The 24,738-nt window shown below is 41.5% G+C and overlaps 1 protein-coding gene across 1 annotated transcript in view; it reads right to left on the bottom strand.

The window, feature by feature from the left end:
- The window catches only part of SLC26A3 (solute carrier family 26 member 3), a 29,423-nt gene extending 12,262 nt beyond the window's left edge, over window positions 1-17,161 (bottom strand). The window contains exons 1-12 of the mRNA XM_007180898.2: window positions 17,037-17,161; window positions 16,386-16,525; window positions 15,072-15,182; window positions 14,647-14,819; window positions 13,109-13,273; window positions 11,229-11,381; window positions 10,683-10,765; window positions 6,522-6,669; window positions 6,298-6,411; window positions 6,114-6,191; window positions 1,639-1,734; window positions 538-644 (exon numbers count right to left, since the gene is read on the bottom strand). Coding sequence (XP_007180960.2) covers window positions 538-644; window positions 1,639-1,734; window positions 6,114-6,191; window positions 6,298-6,411; window positions 6,522-6,669; window positions 10,683-10,765; window positions 11,229-11,381; window positions 13,109-13,273; window positions 14,647-14,819; window positions 15,072-15,182; window positions 16,386-16,525; window positions 17,037-17,161 — 1,493 coding nt within the window. The remainder of the gene's footprint in view (window positions 1-537; window positions 645-1,638; window positions 1,735-6,113; window positions 6,192-6,297; window positions 6,412-6,521; window positions 6,670-10,682; window positions 10,766-11,228; window positions 11,382-13,108; window positions 13,274-14,646; window positions 14,820-15,071; window positions 15,183-16,385; window positions 16,526-17,036) is intronic.
- Between the last annotated feature and the right edge of the window lie 7,577 nt (window positions 17,162-24,738).

Genomic DNA, 24,738 nt, shown 5'->3' on the forward strand with positions numbered 1-24,738 from the left:
ACTCCCCCAGACATGGAGAATCTCAGAATCTTCTCCGAAACACTTGCCCACGTTTAACAAGTCTGAGACAAAGACAGTAAACCTGCTCAGAATAGAATTACCACCAGTTTACAGCTGGGCAAACAGACTCAGAGATTTATGACTTCTTTGAATTGGTGTCAAAGCAGGGAGCAGACCAGAAACTGGCGGGATCTGGCTGATGCTCTAAGGCTGGGCCATTCTTGCACCTTCAGGCCTTGGGGTGAGGCAGAACAGATTGGCCCATCTTCTCTTCTTCTTTTTTTTTTTTTTTTTTTTGGCTACACCGCACAGCATGTGGAATCTTAGTCCCCACCAGGGATAAACCCTCGCCCCCTGCAGTGGAAACGTGGAGTCTTAACCACTGGACCACCAGGGAAATCCCAGACTTAGCCAATCTTGATAGATTTGCATACCTATCAGCTAAACTGCTTTTCCCTTAACAAGTGACAGGTTCTTTTCTCCTCCGACCTGGGCAGGTCAAAGCCTGCAAAGATGCAGAGCACAATGAGCACTTACAACTGGGTCCTGAAGACGATAGTCAGGAGCTGAAACGCCACACTAGCAGCCAGGCCTAAACCGAGGCCCAGGACAACGGCAAAGATGAAGGTCATGACCCAAATTAGCTGTCGAAAGAAGGCAACACATACGCTACAGTTTACTCTCCTTTAAGTACAGTGTCCTAGGTCCAGAGCTATAAGAAAGCATGAACTTCTAGGGCCCAAAGCAGAAGTTGGGAGTGCACAGCAGAAGGGACCTGCCTTGAGGTCATTTCTGCTGGCTCGGGTTCTGAGCTGCAGGAACACAAGCAAATCTTTTCAAAAATCCCAAGAGAGTGTATCCATTTCTAATCCCATCCCTGAGCCAGTTAAGGAAATGATCGAATCTGTCACAGCGAAAATTCCAGAACCAGCTGCTCTTTGTCAAAATCAGCAAATTAATTGGTAGAGCCTGGACTAATCTCTTACTTTTGGCCTGCTGATTTAAGTAAAGGCTACTGTCTCTACCAGACTCCTAGCATGCCAAAAAAGTGTTAAAATCCCTAACACTGATCTATCAGCAGTGAAACTAAACCAAGTGTGGTTTATTACTTTATGCTTGTTAAGTACCATAGGCTATGTTAACAAGCCTTTTTACACCACAGACTTTGACCCTGATATAATTAGGGACATGGGCTTCTCATAGCAAGGCATGTTGAGAGCGAGGGGAGCCTTTATAGAGTGTTTCCAAAAGGAATGTTCAGAATTTTTCTTCACAGATTCTCTGGAAACTAACATATGATGTAATGAAGAACAGAAGCAATGCATACCCTACGATTCAGAGAGTTTCTGTGGTGTTAGAGGTGACTGCAAGAATTTTTAGAACAGATCTAAGAAGTTCTCTCCTTGTGTTTCATGGACCATTTCCTGCTTGTAAGTAGCTCATCCTTTTACATTAAAATCCCAGAGAATAATCATTAGAGTATGTAGTTTCAAGATAGCAAATAAAACAAACTCAGGTTATTTGAACAGATAGATAGAAACAAAATTTCACTTTGTTTACAATATAAATATGCATTTTACATCGGCATTAAAATGTCATTCTGATTCCTCTCTTTCAAATACCATCGCCTCTACTTACACAGTCATACTTATCCTTTCGCCACAATCTTCGTATTTCTGTGAACTGCATCAGCATTCCTTTCAAGTTTCCAAGCGCTAAAGCTGCCAGGACAGACTGTGAAAAACATAAAGAGCAGATGTACTTTGAGATAATCCAGTAACCATATAGAAGCAAAGGTGAAGGTTGTAAATAAGTGAGTCCTTTCAAGGGCCTCAAGGCCTATCAAAGGATACACCCTTTTCTGGTGTGCAATGCCATGCATGATACACCAGCCCCGGGACTGTGAGCTGTCCCCAGCCATGATTCTGTCCCCACCACAGTGACAGGGACATGCCATAGATGATCTGATAGCATTTACTTGCCTGTACCTTGGGTCAGAGAAAGGCAGATCTGAAGACCTATGACCAAAAGAAATTCTTCCCAAGCAGAGGTGGTCTAGTGTATGTCTATTTACTGTAGGTAGGGAGAGGGGGTTGCTCTTTGTTTCAAAAAAAAACTTGGGGGGACTTCCCTGGTGGTCCAGTGGTTAAGACTTTGCCTTCCAATGCAGGGGGTGCGGGTTCCATCCCTGGTCGGGGAGATTAAGATCATGCCTCGGGACCAAAAATCCGAAACGTAAAACATAAGCAATATTGTAACGAATTCAATGAAGACTTTAAAAATGGTTCACATCAAAAAAATCTTTAAAAAAAAAAAAAACTTGGGGAGCTTGGGGTCTTGGAATCAGAATTCAAACCTTGGATGATGATCAGTAATCATGTCATTTAGTAAGAGGAATCCGAAGATCACAGAGAGGTTCGCAAAGATTTGAGGCCGACTCTCTGGGACAGTGTGAACCTTATCTGTCTTGTTCCCTGCTAGATCCCCAGAACCTACTGTGGTAAATGCACGTGGGAGGGGCTTCATAATTATTCAGCGAATGAGTGGGTGAACTAATGAGTGGAAGAGGCAGTAACATGGCCTCCTTTAAGAGGCCTGATGGTGATACCGCTGAACGGTAGAGTCAAAAGAAGGGTCTGGGTGGTCAGCTAAGCTCAAGTTTCTGTTTCGTGGCATGCCAAAATGAGATAATTTGTCTTGCAGGAATTATGATAATTAAGGTGAAAAATGCTGAATGGCACGCTCTCTTCCTTATTTGGGTTTTAACACAATGGTAGGAACAGGCCCCCAACCCCTGCCCCCAATTCAGCTGTTCGATTCTGAATGGACTATGGAGTTTGTATACTGACTACTTTCACACCATAAAAGAAATGTACAAAGAAAAACCAAACACAGTTTGTGTTTTCCTATCTCAAATATAGTTTAACTGATCTAGACATTTTTTATTTTCACAAGTTATGTTTATAATTTAATGCCTGACTAGCTCATTTACTCACTGTGAGAATAGAGGTTGTTGTTTAGAAGACTAAATATTGTCTTAAGTGACTTTAAAAAGGAAATTACACACAAATGCACGCCAGTTAAAAAATGGGGGAAACTGGATAAAGTCTGTAATCCGGTTAACAGTACTGTACTGATGTGAATGTATTGGTTTTGATATTGTAGTGTAGCTATGTAGATGCCCTGCCCCCCGCCATGGTAGCTGTGTGAAAGGTTCACAGTACTCTGTGCAATAAGCCTGCTGCTTTGGGGGACTTTACTATAAAACATGTCAAGTACCACCTGCAGAAGAGACATATTTTTTCTTTTCATTAGGCATTATTTACCACCTGGTCAGTATTCCATGGAAAAACAACTTGAAAATGGGTAAACAACATATATATGTATAACCGAATCACTTTGCTGTACACCTGGAACTAATACAACGTTATAAGTTAACTATACTTCAATTTAAATTTTTTTAAAAATTAAAAAAACATTGCAACAATTTACAGTGAAATACATACACAATAGAGCCCTTTAAAGAAAAATAAAGATTACAGAGCCCTGAGAAGCCGTAGACAGGAAAAGGGGAATCATTTTACCAGGAACCAGGTATCCATACTGTAACTGATATAAAGGATTAATTGTAAACAAAATGCTTAGAACTCTGCTGATGCTTAGTAAGCGCTCAAGGAATGTTCATTCTTAGCTATCATGAAGGGTTATTTTGTCCTTATATGATAAAAAGAAGCAGACCAGTTATTCAGATGAAACAAAAACATTACAGACACAATGGTCTAAGAAGGAATTGTCACATGGTTCCTTTACAAAGTAGGGCCTTTGATTAGCATCCTGGACAGTGTCGTTGGTGTGGTTTATTCACGAAAGAGATAGGATTTTATTTTATTTTATTTTATTTTATTTATTTATTTTTTTTTAAATTTTTGACCTGCTTCTATGCTGCCAATGTGTCTACTGTCATTTTTTTTTTTTTTAAAGGATTTTCTTATTTATTTATTTATTTATTTATTTATTTTTGGCTGTGTTGGGTCTTCGGTTCGTGCGAGGGCTTTCTCCAGTTGCGGCAAGCGGGGGCCACTCTTCATCGCGGTGCGGGGACCGCCCTTCATCGCGGTGCGCGGGCCTTTCTCTATCGCGGCCCCTCCCGTCGCGGGGCACAGGCTCCAGACGCGCAGGCTCAGCAATTGTGGCTCACGGGCCCAGCTGCTCCGTGGCATGTGGGATCTTCCCAGACCAGGGCTCGAACCCGTGTCCCCTGCATTAGCAGGCAGATTCTCAACCACTGCGCCACCAGGGAAGCCCAAGAGATAGGATTTTAAATGGCAATTGTTTTTTTAGTTTCTCCCAATTGAAGTGGGTGAGGTAGAGCCCAGGGATACACATGGGAGGAAGCACACAGGGCAGAATTCTCTATGTTGGGGAGCTGTGTGTGCATTTATTTTTATTGAGATATACATTCTTATACACATTATTTCTTTGGTGGTGACTTTTTGACCCATTTTATTGCCATTCCTCTGGAAATCAGTAGGTTAGCATAGGAAGAACGCATAATTTTAGCAAAGAGTACTGTGCTCTGCTTGGCCACATTCGGGATAACTGCACTGGGACTCCAGAAACCTTGGACAAAACTCATGTTCCAGCTACCAACCAACAAGGAAAAAGGCCTAGATAACAACCAACAGACTTTGGTGGGCTGTGTCCTATCTCTATGTCCTTTGTAGTCAGAGGTATAATAGGATGTTTGTAGAATAAGAATAACAACAACAATAATAATCTTTACAATAAAGGCTAGCATTGGGACTTCCCTGGCAGCGCAGTGGATAGGAATCCGCCTGCCAATTAGGGGAACACGGGTACGATTGCTGGTCCGGGAAGATCCCACATGCTGCGGAGCAACTAGGCCTGTGCGGCACAACTACAGAGCCTGCGCTCTAGAGCCTGCGAGCCACAACTACTGAGCCCATATGCCACAACTACTGAAGCCCACGTGCCTAGATCCCGTGCTCCACAACAAGAGAAGCCACCACAAGAAGAAGCCCATGCAAGGAGAAGTCCACACACCACAACGAAGAATAGCCCCTGCTCACCACAACTAGAGAAAGCCCCTGCACAGCAACGAAGACCCAACACAGACAAAAATAAATAAAATTAACCAAAAAAAGGCTATCATTTATTAAGTGTTTATCATGTGCCACACCCTGGGCTAAATATTTCATGTGCATTATTTCATTCAATTTTTGCAACAACTCTGTGAGGTGGGGACTATTTCCCTCCCTATTTTACAAATGGGCAACTTGAGGTTCAGAGAGGTTAAGCAATCTGCCCAAAACACACAGATAATAAGCAGCTGAGCCGCTTAGAAGTACATCTACAGGACTAGAGCCAGTGCCCCCTGTACTGCCTCAAAGTCAAATTAACACCACAAAGAACAAGGTATTGACCATCATCTGGTTTCCTACAGATCCTGTATTTTCTAGGGCCCGCTGTTATTTTTGTAACCTGGATGCTGCCACTGTGGACAAAGCATTAAAGTACACCCTCAAAAATTACAGTTCAGGAGAGATGGACAGAGGAGCATGAGGTGAAGGTACAAGGTCAAAGTCTAGCCGTTTGCTCCCATCCAGCAATCTGACAGCTTTGGTCTTGGAGTCAAACCAAACTCTGGGAGCTGCAGGGCGTATTCCTAAGAGCAGGTTGTGTGGCTGATAGCACCATTCTCTGAATTCAGTAGAGGCCCTGATGACCTCAACCTTTAAGAAAATCTTCACTTTAGTCAATCCATATCGAAGCTGCAGTGCCAGGATGCCTTCCTGTGTAAACATTAATTATATCTGGGGCTACAAACATAGCGGTTGAAGAGGAGAGTTGATAAGGCAGAGTATGAGTTGCAAGGGTAGAGTTGTTGGATATTTGCATTCCTAACATTCATAAGATAGTGCCAGGAGAAAAAGAAATAGTTTTGGCCCACAGAGTATTGGCTAAGAAGAGTACCTGAGAGTTTGCAGATACTCATTTTCCCTAGTTTAGTTTGTGCTTCCTCAGTTTAAGAACCAGGGTCCTTGATTCATCACCCAAAGGAGAGAGATGGCAGTCCGAGAGAGGAGTGCTACCTTTTGCAGAGGCTCCAGAAGAAATCCAATGGCTAGGATGACAATCAGCACGATGACAGCAGAGAGAAGGCCAGCGATCTGTGAAAATGAGAGCAATTCTCATCACAGACTCAACTTCCCCCCGGGCTCCGCATCCCCAGTGACTCATGCAAGGATGACCCTCACAGCAAACATCCTCCAATACCTGGGTTTTGCCTCCTGTACTCTCCTGGACCCCTGATCTGGAGAGGGCTGTACTTGCTGCAAATCCTCTGAACGATCCACCGAATATGTTACCCACTCCCAAGGCGATTAACTCCTGATGGGAGAACAAGGAAGAATCTTCTTTAGACGCAGCACCATTGATATTATGCATGCAGAATAGTATATAAAGTTGCCTAATTAGACCCGGCGTCGGTTTATATTTACCTGATTGCCATCAATGGGATAATCGTATTTGAGGGAATAGACGCTGGCCACAGAGAAGGCCACTGCAAAGCCAACAATGGCAATGCCAAAGCAGTCTCCGATGGTATCTTGGAAAGTCTGCACATTAGGTGTGATAGGGGCCTGAAACCTGAAATTGAAATTAAGCAAGTCAGAATGTCACCAACCTGCTTATAAACCTTCAACGGTATCCATTTGTTCTCAGGAAAAGTCCAAATTCCTTAGTGAGGTCCCAATTACCCCTCCTCCACATCTTGATTAATTACTACCATTTTCCCAGAATTTATACTCCAGCTATACCAAGCTTTCTTTGTTTCTCATCACCCATCATCTCTCACCTTGAAAGCTTCTAATTTGCTGTTGCCTCTCCCTGAACCATTCCCCTTGTCCCTATCCTTCCCTCCAGAAAGTCTTGTCTCACCCCCAAGGTCAGGGTTAGGCAAGATTCTCTATGCTTCCCCAGTTCTTGATGCCTCCTGTTTCCATCCCTGCCCCTCTCTCCCCCAACTCTCCATCCAGACCCAGAGCAGGGGCTGTAACTGGTTCATTATTCTATGACCAGGACCAACAATGGTCCTTCACAGCATATATCAGGTGGTCAGTAATTGTTGGGCAAGTCAACGAATGAATGAATGCAATCTAGGCTGAGTTGTGCCTTTGGAGTATGACTAGCAAGAATTTAGCACCACTGAAAACCTTGGAATCTGTTACCTTACTGTTGAAAAGCAATGCTGCCTGTATTTGATATGAGTGTAAATCTAGTCCAGTGATAGTGATAAATCTGATATGATTTTGCTAGCATAGCCACACTATAGTGTATACTTAGATCAATATAAGCTTTGTGCAAAATGTCTCAGATCCCACTTGTATTGTTACATTGGGTTGCAAAGTATCACCCATTATGCCTCCAATAGCTATCCATGGATGAAGGCTCTTTGAGCAAACACAATTCTGAGAGAAGGAAAGCAAGAAATTCTTCCCTTCATTGATAATGATAACTTTTCATGGAAAACCCTTAGCAAACAGATGGGCATTAGACTCTGCCCCGCACTCCACAGAACTTCTAGAGCCAGCTGTGGCCCTGATGGAGGGCGGGTTTCCATTTAAAGTGAGATAGTGTCAGGGAAACATTCAAGTCACAGAGGATACTCCTGTGCCTGTGCCTCATGAACTTAGAGCAGTTAAATAATATTTACTAATTGTATTATAAAGTCCAAATATCCCGAACTCAACATCAATTTACTAAAATGCTCAGCTCCTATAAACATCTGTTTCTGACCTAAAACTTATTGGAGGTAAGTTAATTGGGTCCATTCAACTCTTTTTAAATTGCTATTCATGTTTTGTGAATGTTAATAAATTTTTAGCTCTAATTTTGAAGAAGTACTATTATTTCATATTCTGCAGCTTTCATAAATCAGAAAGTTAGCTTGGAACATTATATATAATCTAAAACCAGTGGTACAATTATAATTTGCATTTTATACCAAAATAACCAGAAGCCTGCTATTATTCTTTTGTTCTAGCCACTAATCACCATAGGCAGAGTGGTGTGATGGAGATTTACAATCTGAAAACTTGATTCATTTCCTGGCTCTGCTACTTACCCTGGTTCCTCATTTGTAAAGTGATGATAATAACACTTGTTCTCTTTTCTTCATAATTTTTGTGGGAGGGTCAAATAAAATAATGAATGTGACTACTGTTGACACACTGTGAAGTACAAAGTACCTGTAAGCTACTATTACAGGGTCCCTCTGGAATCTGAATATATCTTTTGTGTTTCCTTTACTATTTCAATGATCTCTTTCCTTCAGCCAAGTTATTTGCATTCAGTGTATGTGGCTTCACAAAGTCACTTCAAGGTGTCATATTCATTAATAACAGATTAGCAATAATTAGCAATTGTTACCTTCCAGTTATCTTCTATTTGCAATCATCAGAAATTTAAAATGCTCACTCGATTATCACTCAGAAAAAATGGGCCTGTAAAAAGCATGTAGGGGCTTCCCTGGTGGCACAGTGGTTAAGAATCTGCCTGCCAGTGCAGGGGACATGGGTTCACGCCCTGGTCTGGGAAGATCCCACATGCCGCGGAGCAACTAAGCCCGTGCGCCACAACTCCTGAAGCCCACGCTCTAGAGCCCACCAGCCACAACTACTGAGCCTGCGTGCCTAGAGCCCGTGCTCCGCAACAAGAGAAGCCACTGCAATGAGAAGCCTGCGTACCGCAGAGTAGCACCTGTTTGCTGCAACTAGAGAAAGCCCAGGCGCAGCAACAAAGACCCAACACAGCCAAAAATAAAATTAATTAATTAATTAATTAAAAAAAAAAAGCGTGTAAAGTGCCTAGTACCTAATTTAGGTGCTAAATTAGGAACAGCAGTAATGCAGTTTGAACACTTACAGTAGGCCAGGCACTTCAGGACATCACACATATTAACTCACTTAATCCTTACAAGAACCCTATGTAATAACCTATGCTATTTTTAGCCCCATTTTTACAGCCAAAGACATTAAGGCACAGAGTTTATTTGCCCAAGATCAGGAAGTGAGTCTGAAGTAAATCCTAGGCACTCTGCCTCTAGAAAGCATGAGTTTGCTTACTGGGCTACACTGCCTCTCTGTAGAGTGTAATGACCTATAAATGTGAGTTACCCCTTTCCCCACCCACACACAATATGGAGGGAGGTCCACTGACATTTAAAATATATTTACTAAGTAATGTCTCTAAGATTGTAACTCAGTGTTCTTACCTTTTATTTCAAAACCTTTCTGGCAAGATCCTCTTTAATTTTGTATCTACTTATCTATCTAGTTTGTGTCTCCCAAGATGTTTAAATAAAGCATAATCACTTGAAAGTTGCAGAGTGGAGAGAAACCCTAGAAATAGTCTTTCAGCTTCAGCCTAATTTCTACCATTTAAATTAAAAGTGATATTTGTGATCCAAATATTACAAATGTAACAATTTTATCTGATGATAAAAATATTTTTTGTTTAAAAATATATATTTGCCTTTTTTTAAAAATTTTTATTTATTTATTTATTTATTTTTATGGCTGTGTTGGGTCTTTGTTTCTGTGCGAGGGCTTTCTCTAGTTGTGGCAAACGGGGGCCACTCTTCATCGCAGTGCGCGGGCCTCTCACTATTGCAGCCTCTCCTGTTGTGGAGCACAGGCTCCAGACGCGCAGGCTCAGTACTTGTGGCTCACGGGCCTAGCTGCTCTGCAGCATGTGGGATCCTCCCAGACCAGGGCTCGAACCCGCATCCCCTGCATTAGCAGGCAGACTCTCAACCACTGCGCCACCAGGGAAGCCCTATATATTTGCTTTTAATAGAATTTAGTTAGTTTTAAGTCAACAATGCAATGCATATAAATGCTGATTCCTGGAATAATTCTCAAATACTCCTAAGCATGGGGAGGGAGGGAGGGTTTTTTTTTTTTTACAGGAATACCACCTTTCCTTGGTAAGCAAGTTGGAAGAAATTGATGCTATGACCAGAGGGCAGAGAGAGGAAAGAGCAGAAAACTGGATCTCCCTCCTCAATCCAATAAATGCAATGGAATACGTTTTCAAATTCCTTGTACAAGCTGTGCCTCCCATCCTTCTGCAGCGCTAAGAGTTGCTCTGGGCTTGTCTTGAACTTGATCTTCAGAAAGGACAGAGTGTGCCCATCTGGATTGCTCAAGCAGCGTGTGGCAGGTATTCCTTCAGTGTCTCCTTTGAACTGTCGGAACTTGGCTCCAGTAACCTCAAACAAAACACTACATATTGTTTATAGTAATTTATGGCCAAGGAAATCTGGTTTCCCTCGGTTCCTTTTAAGGGGAGGAGCAAGTTTACTTTGCCTATTTTTCTACTTTCATTATCTCACTTTTCTTGCATGTGAGCCCCTTGTCTTCTGGTTTGTGAGTTCTTCCACACAGAGAAACTTTCTGATGTTAAGAACTGCAGACCCTATGTCCTTTGTGACTCCCTCCTAGAAGGAGAGTAGTGAGACCTCCTCCTGGATGCATGATGGATGCCAGATACAGGGAGGGTTCTGAGCTGGGTTCATGCATTTCAGCTTGGAGTCGTTCGTCACTACTGCTTACTCTCTAATTAGTGCTTGGAGATGCCATAATAAGAGAGACACTTACCCACTTTTCATCTCCCCAACCACGGCCACGTTAAACCTGTTTTTGAAGTCAAAGCCATAGGACACACCTGTTGCGATCACAGTCTGCAAAGTTGCAAATTAGAAAAGTTGCAAGTTAGAAATGGGAGATGTAACTAAGAGTCTTACTTTGAAAAAAAAAAATACCATTGCCAAAAGCCTCCCCTTGACTTATTAGATAAGAATCTCAAGCTCAGGTTTGGCTACTTTTTAAAAAGTCCCGAGGCAATTCTAATGTACCACCAAAGCTGAGAACCACAGCTCCATTCCAATGGGTCTCTCACTAGGATTCTCAGAGGTCTGCTCTCTGCCCCATCCTTGTCTTACGTGGAAAGAATAAACCCCAAATCATCAAAGCAAGTTATTAAATTCCGAATAAAGAGAAAACCATACTAAATATGATACCCAGAAACTGCAGAGAGGTCGCCGGTCCCACTAAAACCTCCTGATCTATAGACGGTGAAGGGCTTTAGACATAAAACCACAAGACTAACGAATTATGAAAGAAACTCTTGAGACGATCAGTTACCATGATGAGTTCAATTGGAATAGGCACTGGAAGTTTGGCTTTGTAGCGCTGATTTATTTCTTTAACCACAAATACCACCAACAGGATAATCAAGGATGTCACAAGGTCTGCAATATTAGTCTTCTCTATTTGTGAGAATATGGAAATCAGTACCTAAAGTATAAAAGTAAAAAACACCCAAGTGCTACATTAATGTGTAATTTGGATATAACGCTTAATTAATTCCAAATAGATAAAAATAAACATAGACGTGAAACGACTGACAGATGGATAGCAATTCCCTGTTCTGCTCATGTTAGCCATGAGTAATTGTAGAGACTAGCATGGAGATACGAGAAGGGTAAGTCAGCACAGCATTGTCACCACACTGGTTTAGGGATGCTCTTCGTCTAGTGTTGAATTTTCTTGGATGTTTTTCACATTTTTATAACTGGTCTCTTCTGCTCTTAGGTCTCGTTGCCATCTTTTTTACGTCACAATCAACACTACTGCTCTGTTCAGGGAATTACCTTTGACCTCTGGTAGTTTTTCTTAGCATGTATCCCCTTAATTCCTGGCTTTTTTTTTTTTTAATGTTCAGACCCCTCATATTTCTTTTTTTTTTATTATTATTATTTTTTTTATTTTTGGCTGTGTGTTGGGTCTTCGTTTCTGTGCAAGGGCTTTCTCTAGTTGTGGCAAGCGGGGGCCACTCTTCATCGCGGTGCGCGGGCCTCTCACTGTCATGGCCTCTCTTGTTGCGGAGCACGGGCTCCAGACGCGCAGGCTCAGTAGTTGTGGCTCGCGAGCCCAGTTGCTCCGCGGCATGTGGGATCTTCCCAGACCAGGGCTCGAACCCGTGTCCCCTGCATTGGCAGGCAGATTCTCAACCGCTGCGCCACCAGGGAAGCCCCAGACCCCTCATATTTCTTCGTTGACTCTCTCCGTCACTTTTGGAAACTAGTTTCCTGGCTAGCCGTGCAATTCTCGAAGCCAGTTGGGTGCCATATCTGTGGGATCCAGACAGCTCAAGCAGGTCCAAACTGGATCCCAAATGGTTCCCAAAAGGCTCCACTTCTGGAATAGCTCTGGATGGGAGTGAGAGAGCGCTGGTTCCAATTTGGAGGGAGTTTGTCTCTGATTCCCAAAGACTGTCTTGACAGAAGCACTAACAAGCCCAAAGTCAGTAAAAGGAAGGAAATAACAAAGATCAGAGTGGAAAGAAATGAAACACAGACTAAAAAGACAGTAGAAAAGATCGATGGAACTAAAAGCTGGATTTTTGAAAAGATAAAAGAGACAAACCTGTAGCTAGCCTCAGAAAGAAAAAAAGAATGAGGACAAAAATACATAAATTCAGAGGCACTAAGAACACTCTCCGTTCTACAGAACATCCTTTAGAGGAGAGAAGAAAGAACCACTGTTCTATTTACATATTGGCCAATTTCCTTTTGTTTTATAAACAGGGATGCATAAGAGTCGGAAGAACTTCAATTCTAAGAGAACAAGACCTGCTTTTTAGAAATAGGGAAGCACTTCCACTCAATCAGCACATTTCTTTCAAAATAAGATTTTGAGAAAGATTTTAAAACTTGGGACAAACTTTTAATAATGGGCATCGATGTTTTTTCTTTTTAAACATACTGAAGTTTCAAATCTAAGAGAAGTGGTAGTTAATTTCTGTTATTCACATCAGCTGATGTGGTATATGGTAGCTGTGGTAGATTTTCAGTGTTGTTCTCCTTGCCACTTTTTCTTAATGTGAATACATTTCACAGCCCATTGATTTCTTGGAAGTTATAGGTAAGTCCTGCAGCAAAGGCACGAAAGGAAAGTTCTCCTGGAAACATGATAGTGAATTTCGTGTATTTCCATATTTTTTAAGCGAAAGGAATACTTACTTTGAAAATTGAAAAGGGATCAGCGTGTGCTGGGACTGTCAGCTGAAGAATAAATTTGAGCTGGGAAACCAAAACGTGGACAGCGGCAGCTGTGGTGAAGCCACTGATTAAGGATTCGGACAGATAAATCACCACGAAGCCCAGCTGCAGAACCCCCATGAGCAACTGCAAAGAGAGAGCCAGAGCCTTTGTTAGTGTAGATTCAGAGAACACCTCGGCAGACTGAAGGATCAGCTACTGTAATGATTCAACATGTGGAGGTTCAGCCTCCACTCCTGTGTCTTGAAGAAGCAAGTGTTGTTGCTTCCTGGAAAACCTCCCATGCAAGGTACCACCCTCTGCTTCCCTCCCTCATCCCAACACCACCCCCCTCACCCCAAGGTGGAATGTTACATGGTGTTCACATATCACATCAGTCCAGTATACCCCCAAGAACTAACAGGTTTCTTCTCTTCCCTCTTTTGAAGGCGTGGTATCTTTAGGAGACTCACCCATAAACCTTTCATAGCAGAATCTTATCTAGCATCAGCCCTCATAAATTTTCCCAGGGAATTTTCAGTTACCCTTTACAACTGCTGTCGCATGCATGGGCGAGCATGCATTCAGGTTCCCTCAAACAAGTTGCTTGACTTTCTTTAGGAAATACGTAACTGCTAATGACATCAAAAGTGCTTGATTTTAAATGAGGGCAAAAGTGGTTCATTCCCCCAAAGCATCAGGATTTTGCAAGAAAGTAAATGGACAGATGCTTGGCCTACCTCTCCACTCCTGTCCCTGGAATGCAAACTGAGCTGTGAGTTTGCAAAGGCACTAGGATCAGAGATGCACTCGGACCCCATTGTTGAATTGACCCCATTGTTGGTCAAGAAGACCCACCACTTATGTCTTGGTTTGAATTGACTCTTTTTTTCTTTTCCTTTAAGGAATGGTCTTAACTACTAATATCATTAGCCGTAAACTTAGGCAATTTCTTGAGGAGTCTGACATTTTCACTATCTAACACCTTGAGGATAGGGACATTTTCATAATCCAGGCATGGTGACAGGGGTGTGGCTTGGGAGTGAGGCTTTAAACCCCTCCATAATCCTTTTCAGCTTTCTCCAAATCTTTGACACGGACAATTCAAAGTGCTAAGCACCCATCCCTTCCAAATAGACTATAGTCAATGAGGAATTAGAAAGAAAAAAGTTCCCAAGCTTCCAGTTTCTCTATTGCATAGAGTTCTGTTTAGTGAGTATATAAATTCCCAGGTATATTATTGAACTCAGCATTTCACTTTTCACCACATGTGCCTCCCCACTCTCGTTTTTCCTTCTCTCTAGACCCACGTTCAATCATCTTTGCAAAGTAGATCTGCCTTTTCACTTCTGGTTGTGGTGAGTGACTCTTCTTAAATTATTTCCAATGGGCCACTGAAGGAGGCATGTAAACTAATGGGAAGAGTTGGGAGGGGTGGCAGGAAGGAGAAAAACCACAAAGATGTGTACCAGTCAGGACACATAAATTGGGGAGGGTAGATTCTGTGACAGAGTACTCACCTGGATGATTCCAGAAAGAATTGTGACCGTTGCAGCCACCATCACCTTATGCTCATCTAGTGATGAATCATTAGCCACTGAGCTATAAGTGACTGTCGGATCAGCTGTATTGGCTGTTGGGGTTAATCTCACAACTACTGCTCCCACCATCATACTAAGAACTGGAAATGGACCTAATAAAGAGAGGGCGAGTTGTAATCATTATGTCTCCCTATAGCACAGTTGTCTTTCAGCCATAATGTAGCATATAAAAAGACTGCTGTCTGGAGTTCTGGTCTACTTCCCCAAGCCCCAGTCCTAATTCTTACAAGAAACTATGACTCCTCTCCTGGATTCTGCACAATTTGGAATTGATACAATGCGTGGCTAATGGCATTCATAAAGAAAAGCAATGTGAGCATTAATTAGCCCAGTAGTTCACTTACCCACTGATATGTGTCTAGAAGTGCCCAAGAAAAAGTAGATTATGACTGGGAAAAAGGCTGCATACAACCCATAGCTTGGGGGGATGGTGACCAGCAGGGCAAATGCTAAACCTGTGAATACACAAGCATCAGTGTCCTTATTTCATGCAAAGGGATCATAGAAGTTTTCATTAGGTTCTTCAAGTATTTAAGATTGTAACTTAAAAATTATTTTATTAACTCAAATGTATCAACGATGTAAATGTAAGAGCTAAAGCTATAAAACTCTCAGAAGAAAACTTAGGTGTAAACCTTTGTGACCTTGGATCAGGCATGGGTTTCTTAGACGTGACACCTATAGCATAAGCAACCAAATTTAAAACAGATAAACAGGGCCCCATCAAAATGTAAAAATGTGTGCTTCAAAGGATACTATCAAAAAAGTGAAATGACAACCTACAGAAAGGGAGAAATTATTTGCACATAGTATCTTGGATAAGGGTCTATTATCCAGAATTATATAATTAACTTTTGCAATTCAACAATAAAAAGACACATAACCTAATTTTAAAATGTGCAAAAGATTTACACAGACATTTCTCCAAAGAGGTACAAATGGTCAGTAAGGACATGAAAAGATGCTCAACATCATTAGTCGTTGGGAGAATGCAAATCAAAACCACAAAGAGAGGCCATTTCATGCTCACTAGGATAGCTAAAATAACAAAGGCAGACAAGAACAAAGGTTCACAAGGATGTGGAGAAATTCGAACCCTCACCATTGCTAGTGGGTTATTATATGACACAGCAATTATACTCCTAGGTATATACCCAAGAGAAATGAAACATGTCCACACAAAAACTTGTGTACAAGTGTTCATAATAGTATTATTCATAAAAGCCACAGCGTGGAAACAACCCAAATGTCCATCAACTCATGAATGGACAAACAAAATGTGGTATATCTATACAGTAGAATATTATTCATCCATAAAAAGGAATGAAGTACCCGTACATCATGGATGAAACTTGCAAACATTATGCTAAGTGAAAGAAACCAGACACAAAAGACGACATATTGTGTGACTCTGCATGAAATGCTCAGAATAGGTAAATCCATTGAGACAGAAAGTTGTTGCCGAGGGATGGACGGAGTGAGGATGGGAAGTGATTGCAAGAGATTTTGGGGGATGGTTGTAGTGAAAATGTCTTGCAATTAGTTAGTGGTGATAGTTGCACAACCTCGTGAATACACAAAAAGCACTGAATTGTGCACATTAAAAGGGTGAATTTTATGATACATGAATTATATCTCAAAAAAAAAAAAAAAGTTACCTTGCAGTACAGCCACCAGCCCTGTGCTGATTCCAGAAACAATGTCACTGAGGAGCCATTCCTTTATGTGATACGCTGGCAACCAAGATGCTATGGGGAACAAAGAGAGGGCAATTCTCTTGGCCTTTTGTGCAGAACAGCTGAAAACATTGAAAGCCACCGTTCAGTTATTAATATCCAATTTTAAGTTTAGTACCTATTGTAAATGGAAAATTGGTAAAGATAATAATATATTATCATTTCACTAACTTTCCCACTAACATTCACCTCCCTACCCACATCAACTGCCACCAAAGGATTGACCACCACCGAAGGATTTTTTTTTTTTAAGAAAAATGTTGCTTTTCTTTAGCCACAATAGAAACTATTTGTCATCCTCAGCTTGACTTTACAACACTCTGATGGAGAATTTTCCTCTGTCCTCATCTATCAGTCCTCTAATATGGAGAGATTGTGTTGAGAGCTGAGATTGGTGTTCATTTCAGAGACTACTTTTCCAGCCCTGGCAGGAAGTAGGAGGTTTGGAAACCAAAGATAAAAAGACTTTGGAGACTGTGGGCTAGAAAGAAGAGCTTGGAAGCTTAAAAATTTCAGAGAAAGTGCTTCATTTACTCCTAATGCCAGTACCTTAAAAAAATATCTTACCGGAACCACTTTTTGAGGTGATCCAGAAGTGTCTTACGATGTCTGTGTTTCTTCTTATGTTCTTCCCCAAAAGCATTTGCGGAATACACTGGCCTGGCCACGACGTACTGATTCCCGATGGGTTCGATCATTCTGCTTTCTCTGACCGTTGTGGTAAGTGGAAGACCTTTGGAACTATGTGGCAAACCCTTCTTGCCTTTAGCAGGTTAAAAATGCCTGAAACCAAACAGAGCTTGCTTCTTAAATAACTCGGAGATAATGTGATGCAATTTACAGATGAGTGAGCTCTGAACTGAATGTTACCACCTTTTGAGATCAAAAGAGGCTGGATTAAGGGACCTAGATTGTGTTTTGCGACTGTGATAATCGCTTTTTACTGCAAGGAGCTGGACACAGCTCCGTCGGATAAGTAAGCAAGGGCTTTGATTGATTTATTTTTAAAAGATTGCCAAAAAGCAATAGAAATTGACTCAGTTTACTAACCAGTGAGTGCATTTTTGACTTGTAAAGCGAGATCTCAAGAAAGGAATTTATTTAAAAAAATTTTTTTTCAGCAATGTTTCCAAAGTTATGGCACTGGGGGTACTGGGACAGGTTAGATTTAAAGTCTATTCATTGCCCCTAACTCTAGTCAAGGCTGTTCCATTTGACCCATCAGAATTTTTGTAATACATTATAAAATGTTTTTAATTTGTGAAATTCATGGATATTGCCCATTTAAGGTATTTTCTTATTATTTCTGGGAACTAAATAGAGTTTTATCATTTGTAGTTGAGGAAACTACTCAATTTACTTAACCTTTTTGAGCTTCACTTGTGTACTTGGAATAATAATACTCGTTTCAAGGGGATGGTGAAAATTAAATGAGAATGTTTTCACAGCATCTAGCATTGCTTCAAAGCATCTAGCACACTACAAGCATTCACTAAATGGTAGTTCTTATTTTAACTATTTGCATTTTCTGCACAAAATTGTTAATTTGTTGGTTCTTATCTCAATCCTTTTTATTACAGTTAAAAGATCAGTTTTGCAAAAGTTTTTTTATGCACATTATCTATTTAGCCCTCACAATTCTTTGAGGCAATTATTATTATTCTTCTTGTCATCTTCTTACAAATGAGAAGATAATAAATAGCACAGAAAAGTCTCCATAAAAATCTAAGAATCTTTTCCTCAGGTCATACAGCTAGTACACTGTCAAAAATGGGACTTCTGTTTTCAGACTTTGCTGTTTCTTCTACAACATGCAGCTTCTCTTTTGTCCAGTGTGAACAGAATTGAAGAACCTTCTGACTAACTGTTAGCATTTTGCCCTCTAATCTTGGTTCTGTATCATAGTTATTAATTGAATTATCTCAAACTAGATTGTACCTGGTTACATGGTGCTTTTCCAAAGCTCAAGAGATTTTTAGCATGTTTGCAGAGCTCAAGTTATAACCAGGAATCAGATGCTGGCCTCAATTTCTGACCCCACCTGATCTCTCTTTGACACCCATTTCTTTCCCCACCCCATTCCCTAGCTTCCTCCAACGTCCTTTCTATTGACCTTCTCTGACCACAGTGTGGTGTTTCTGCCCCAGCCTCTGGCTTGACCTCCAACATTTGAGACCCTGTGAACTTTGTTATGACTGTGAGACCGCCTTTGCTATTCTTTCTGAGCCTCCTCCAACCCCAAGCTGCTTGTCCTCCTTGCTTCTCATTTCTATTCCCTCTCCCACCTCTCTACACTCAGTTCCAGGTGTTATATCCCACTAACTATATAGTACTTTCCATTATCAAAAGAACTTGTACGTGAAGGGGGGGTTGGCTTACTCATTGCTGTGCATAGCGCGGATTTTTGTCCTTGTTTGCCAACTACCAACCATATGGTTGGGACGTTTACACAAGATCTATCCCACGTTAGTGACTCTTGACACCTTAGGTCTCTTGCAAAGGCTGTCTTCAAGAAGAGCTTTAATCCTTGAGGTATGTAACCTAGCCAACATTATTATTATTATTAGGCCGTGCTGAGCAGCTTGAGGGATCTTATTTCCCCGGCCAGGGATTGAACCCTGGCCCCCATATCAGTGGAAGCATGGAGTCCTAACCACTGGACCGACAGGGAATTCCCCAACGTAGCCAATTTAGGATGAAGATGACTCGGGTACTGTGCATTCTATTTCTGGCAGATGCCGCCGTGGACAGAAAAAAAAAAGATGCTGCTATTTTGTTACTTTACTCATATTTTCATCAAGTTGTTCACAGAAACTCATTAGTTCTCTTCCTTAAGAAAGATCCTGAAAGTGCTTTTTTTCTTCCTTTTGCTGCTGTACATTTTGTCTCTGCTAAGTCGCAGTCTAATTTTTTTGGCCAGTGACAATGATGGCAGATATAACTACATCTCTCTGAAGTTTCCTTCCCTGAGGATGACCATGCCCTGGCTCTTTAGTGAGTCAAAGGCCTGAGCTCTGGCCATCCTGCCACAGCCTGGGAAATGCCACCACCTCATGCCCAAGCGCTGACTACAAGGGGAGTGCTCGAGGGCCGGCGTCAGGGTGGCTTAAGAAATCTTCCCAGAATTTAGAGCGAGAGAGCTTGAGGGCCACAATTCCAATCTTGTGGTTTTCCCCTAGCTGCCATCACTGCTCCCAAAAGCTACTGCCTCATATTCCACTTGTAACCAGGGACTTCCCTGGTGGCCCAGTGGTTAAGACTCCATGCTTCCAAAGCAGAGGGAACTTAAGATCCCATGTGCCATGTGGTGCAGCAAAAAAAAAAGCTTATAAGAAAAAATATTCCGCATGTAACCAACCATCTGAGCCACTAAATCGACCACCCCAATGGTGCCTCTGCTGAGAAAAGCTCCAGATACTCATAAATTAATGTCATTCTCCAGTTCATCATTTCTGAGATTCTTGAGAATGACCTACTTTAGTTAGGAATTCAAAAGTGATTTTTCTTAACTTAAAAAAGAAAACAAACCTGAACATGTTACCTTTTCCCCAGAAATTCTTGGAAAACTTTTTCTTGGTTCCTAGAATCAATTCCAATTTCAAATATTACACCCTTATTAATGTATACCTTTTCATGTTCTGTTTTATCTTCATGCCTCAAATTTTTCTCTGGGTTTCTTAGGGTGTCAGTGGCTTTTGGGGGATTGAAATTCATTCTCAGGCACTTTTCCTCTTAATAATTTTTGAACTTTAAGCCTTGTTTGTGTACATTTCCAGTCTTGCTTCCTTTCCTATGATGTGTTCTTTTTAATTTTTTGGCCTTTATTACATATAAATTACATACATAGACACATGCACATACATACATATACCTACATATCTTGTTCCTGTGACTTAGTCATACACGTTTGTCTTTCTCTGCTTTTTTTTTTTTTTCTGAGCAGAAATCTAGTCCTGGGATTAATTTCTGAAGTTCAGTTTTTTCCATTTTAAGTATTGTGATTTATTAATAACATTTTGATATTTCTAGGAATTAGGGATAGTCATGTGCATTACCCATCCCCCAACCCCCCTAAGCTCCACCCATCTGCAACCTGCAGCGCAGCACTGAGTGTCACCACCTGGCTTCCAGCTACCTGGGCACCTCCATTCTGCCTGCCCCACTCCCCTGAGCAGTGTCGATGGCCATGACCTTTGCATGTCTCAGCATTTATCCATTCAGTGTTCTAGTCTTTCAGGGGTCTGCCCCTTCTGTGGGAAACTAATTTGAACCAAGATGCTCATAAGCAATGCTAGTATTTTTCTTTAATTGGTGGTAACTTGAAACCAGGAGGGAAGCAGGTGTGCGGAATATTTCCCAGCCCCTCCCCAGTCACGGTAGATAACCTCTACCACCCTTGCACAAGGTTGGCTCTCAGTGACTCCACCCCTCCATCAGATCTCAAAATACCCCTGTGCCAGTCGGTGGAAAACCAGAGGTAAGCCAGGCCTATTTCATGAATTGGTCCTTGGACAATGGGAAAAACAGCCGTGTCTTGACAGCTACGTCTGGGGGAGAGATGGGAGAACAAGCAGAATAACGGCTCTGGTGAGCACCTTCAGAGGGACCCCACTCCGCAGCCAAAAAGATACCAGAAATCAAGTGCACGTAGATCCACATTCTGGATGATGTCAAGCTGAATGGAAGCGGGGAGATAACGGCATCAAAATCGTAGAAGGGACAGAGTGGTGGTTAGGAGTCACTGGGCTGGGGATGAGTGGGAAGGATGCGGGTGAAGAGAGCTCGAGGCGGAGGCTGATCCTGATGAAGAAAGGTCAGAAGGGTCAGAGGTGGGAAAGGCTGTACTTTCTAGTTAAATGTTGTGGTTCTTGTGTGCTTCAGCCACTTTGGAAACACAGTAAGGTAATTAATTAAGCTACGGTATAGATGTGAAGTTGAACCTGGTAGCTCTTTGGGAGAAATAAATGTGTCCAGTATCATTTAGAACATAAAAAGCACTCCTGTTTTCCTTCCACCCTTCAGTCATGATCCTTGGAAAGCTATGAGCATCTCACAAACCCTTCCAGATTGCTTTTGAAGTCACAGTCTTCTCCTGAAGAGGGGATGCGCGGACATAGAAGACAATTAAAGGTGGTGGGACTGGAATGAGAATCCTGAGGGTGTGGGGCAGTATCTCCAAAGAGTCCCAAAGATTTTTTTTTTTTTTTGCCACAATAATATGGATGATTCACACAGCTCTAGTGCAGTGTCCATAGTGGGCAAGAACATAACAGGTATTTTGTATTGCTTATTCAAGAAATCTGTGTATGTGACACAGATTTATAGTGGTCTTATCTTCTAGGAACTTAACTCAGTTTTATCTTAATCTTAGTTCAGGCACTATAGTTATTATTGACAATTCTTTTTATTGGCAATTATCATTCTTGACCATCTGCTGAAAAACTCAGTCAAACCTAACTGAGTTGGGAGGTGCAACAGAAAAGATTGGGAATTGGGCAGCTAAGTAGACCTGCCTTCACATCCTTGCTTTGTTATTGCTTCACTGTGTTGCTATGGGCAAGTGCTCCAAGCCTTAGTTTTTCTCATGGTGAAAGGGGATGTCATTACCTCCCTGGTAGGACTGTTGTCCAGACTGAAAGTGAGGTATGTAAGGAGAGACTTCTTAGCTTTAATTGCACAGATAATAGTTTCAGGATGGAGTTTAATAACTGAGTAGACCTTACATGACAATCAGCTGGAACCTGTCTGAAAATGCTAGTGCCACCATCTTTTCTACAATTTTGTGTTTATTCTGGACTTCTCCAGAATTCGAGCTTTTCCATTCCCACCCATTTATTTTAACATAATGTTAAAGCATCTCCTATCTAAGCTTCTTAGCATGGTATACAAGGCCCCGCATATCTTGGCTCTGGCCTACCTCAAGACTCTTCACTCCTCCTTCATAATTACAGCAGTTTCTTAACAAACCATGATATTTAACACCCCCTCCCCCCATTCCTTTACATGCATTGTCTTCTTTATCTGTGTTCTCCTCCAACACCTGGTAAATTCCAATTCATCCTTAAAAATACTCAGCTGTCCCTGACCATTGATTTGTTCCTTTGTTCCTTCAACAAGCATTTATCGTCCTATTGTTTGTTAGGAACTCTGTTCCTAACGTACCTGTGTAAGATAAGACAATGCTGTAAAGCCTTCATGGCATCCCCTAAAAAGAGTTAATCATTTCCTTATTGTACACATGTGGTGTGTATTTCTCTCCCATAGTGTACTGTATTGTCATTATTTGTTGATAAGTTTCTCTTTCCAATAAGACTCAGTTCCTCAAGGACAAGGTCTAAATCTTAATCATTTTTTCCCTTTTGCATAGTACCTGTACCATAGTAATTACTCAGAAAGGTTTGTTGAAATAAACTGAACTATAAGCAAAAGATATAGAAACTATGTAGTCCTAAATTCCAGTTTACTTGCATAGAAGGAGTGCCCAAAACGATTGGTACAGATAACAAATTGTAAGCAGAAGGGATGTGAGTGTGGGTTGGCGTTGAGGAAGATTTCATCAAGGGACTGTGGGTCTTGAGTTAGACCTTAAAGAACAGGTAAGTTTGAAAGAGATGATGAAAAAGCAGTGGGGGGTGAACACATCATGTTCAAAGGCTAGCAGCCAAATACTGGAACAGAAGATTTTGTTGGCCAAAAGGCTGAACTGCTAGAGAAATGTTAAGGTGTGCCAGAGGAAGGAATCTCAGACCCACAAGGCTCTCAAAATAATAAAGAGAATCCCTTGACTTTCTCTAAGGCTTTGCATCTTTCTAAGCACTTTCACTTTTCTCTCTTGAGTGTTATCCTGTGAAGTAGGCAGAGAAGGTAGGCGTTATTATCACCAATTTACAGACCAGGAAATTGAGGTCCGAAAAGATATAAGACTTCCCAAGTCTCACAGCTAGCAAGTGACAGGGCCAGGACAAGAAGTCAGGTCTTGTAAATGATTCTCTCCAATCCACACTCTTCTCTGCCTTTTGATGTGGGGATGCCCATGAGCCGTGATCCCCAAGAGAGACAAGACAAGAGAACAGAGCTCCAGACGAGGTACCTACAGTGCTCTTGCCCTTGTGCAGAAGAGCCCCTCCCGCCAGGCTCCTGCTCTCAACATCACATACACAAAATGTGAGCCTGGATAGCCTGGAGTTCAATCTCACTGAAGTGAACTGGTTTATTCTCCCCTTTGTTACTCAACAAATTGGAACAGAGGCTAGAGGAAGGCTCTTTTCTCCTTGTTTGGATAACCAAGGACCTCCATCATGGAGAGAAGCTGGACCAAGTTATTACTCATTTATTCTAGTAATTAAAAAACATCCTTTCTCATTTTGTGAACTGTTTTGTTCCTTGGTGAAGTATAAGCTATTTAGTAGCTATTGAGACATTTGTTCATTTATTTATATACCTACTCATTCATTTATCCAGGTGGAGGAGGCAAGGTGTGTGTTAACCCACTGTAAACTATTTAATACTTTTGTCTGAAATCAAATAGTTGCTTCCTCATTTCTTAGTACGAATGATCTTTATGTGGCCAACTTTCACTACACTGTTTCTCTGAATGACACATTTTCTTTGGAAAAGAGAACTATCTAATCCAAAGATTTAATAAGTTGTTTTTCACACTCACGTTTAAAGAATATTGTGTAATCTTTTTTTTTTTTTGGCCGCACTGCATGGCATCTGGGATCTTAGTTCCCCTACCAGGGATCAAACCCGTGTCCCTTGCAGTGGAAGAACAGAGTCCTAACCACTGGACTGCCAGGGAATTCCCTGTAATCTTCTTCTGACACTTTAAAGAATGAAATAAATTTTCCTGTTAGGACTGGTAATCCATAGGAAAAGTACTCCTGCTGGTATGATATTACTCATGGCATGTGACATTCTGCTACTTTCCAGTGGCAACTTTTTTCTCTTTCTTTTTTACTGTCTGTCCTACTTGTTTCTCTTCCCTTTTCTCTCCCGGCCACCCCGCCCCGCTTTCCCTTCTTGGACTTTCTGGAGTGTCTGGCAGTTAAATCCCTCACTTTTGGACCAAAAGTCTTTTCTCAATACCTTCTAACAGATCATTCTATCTCCTGGAAAAAAACCTTTCCTAAAATCTTGCTTTATTTGCCAAACTTCAGAACAGATGGTCTACTAATAAAGTCAGGTTTGAGTGCAGAATTAAAGGAATATGTGAATAATGAATGCAAAAAACCCTGCTATCAACGAAAAGGCTATTTAAGCCCTAACAGTGCAT

This window comes from Balaenoptera acutorostrata, chromosome 7 (genome assembly GCF_949987535.1).
Source record: "Balaenoptera acutorostrata chromosome 7, mBalAcu1.1, whole genome shotgun sequence".
Lineage (NCBI taxonomy): Eukaryota > Metazoa > Chordata > Mammalia > Artiodactyla > Balaenopteridae > Balaenoptera > Balaenoptera acutorostrata.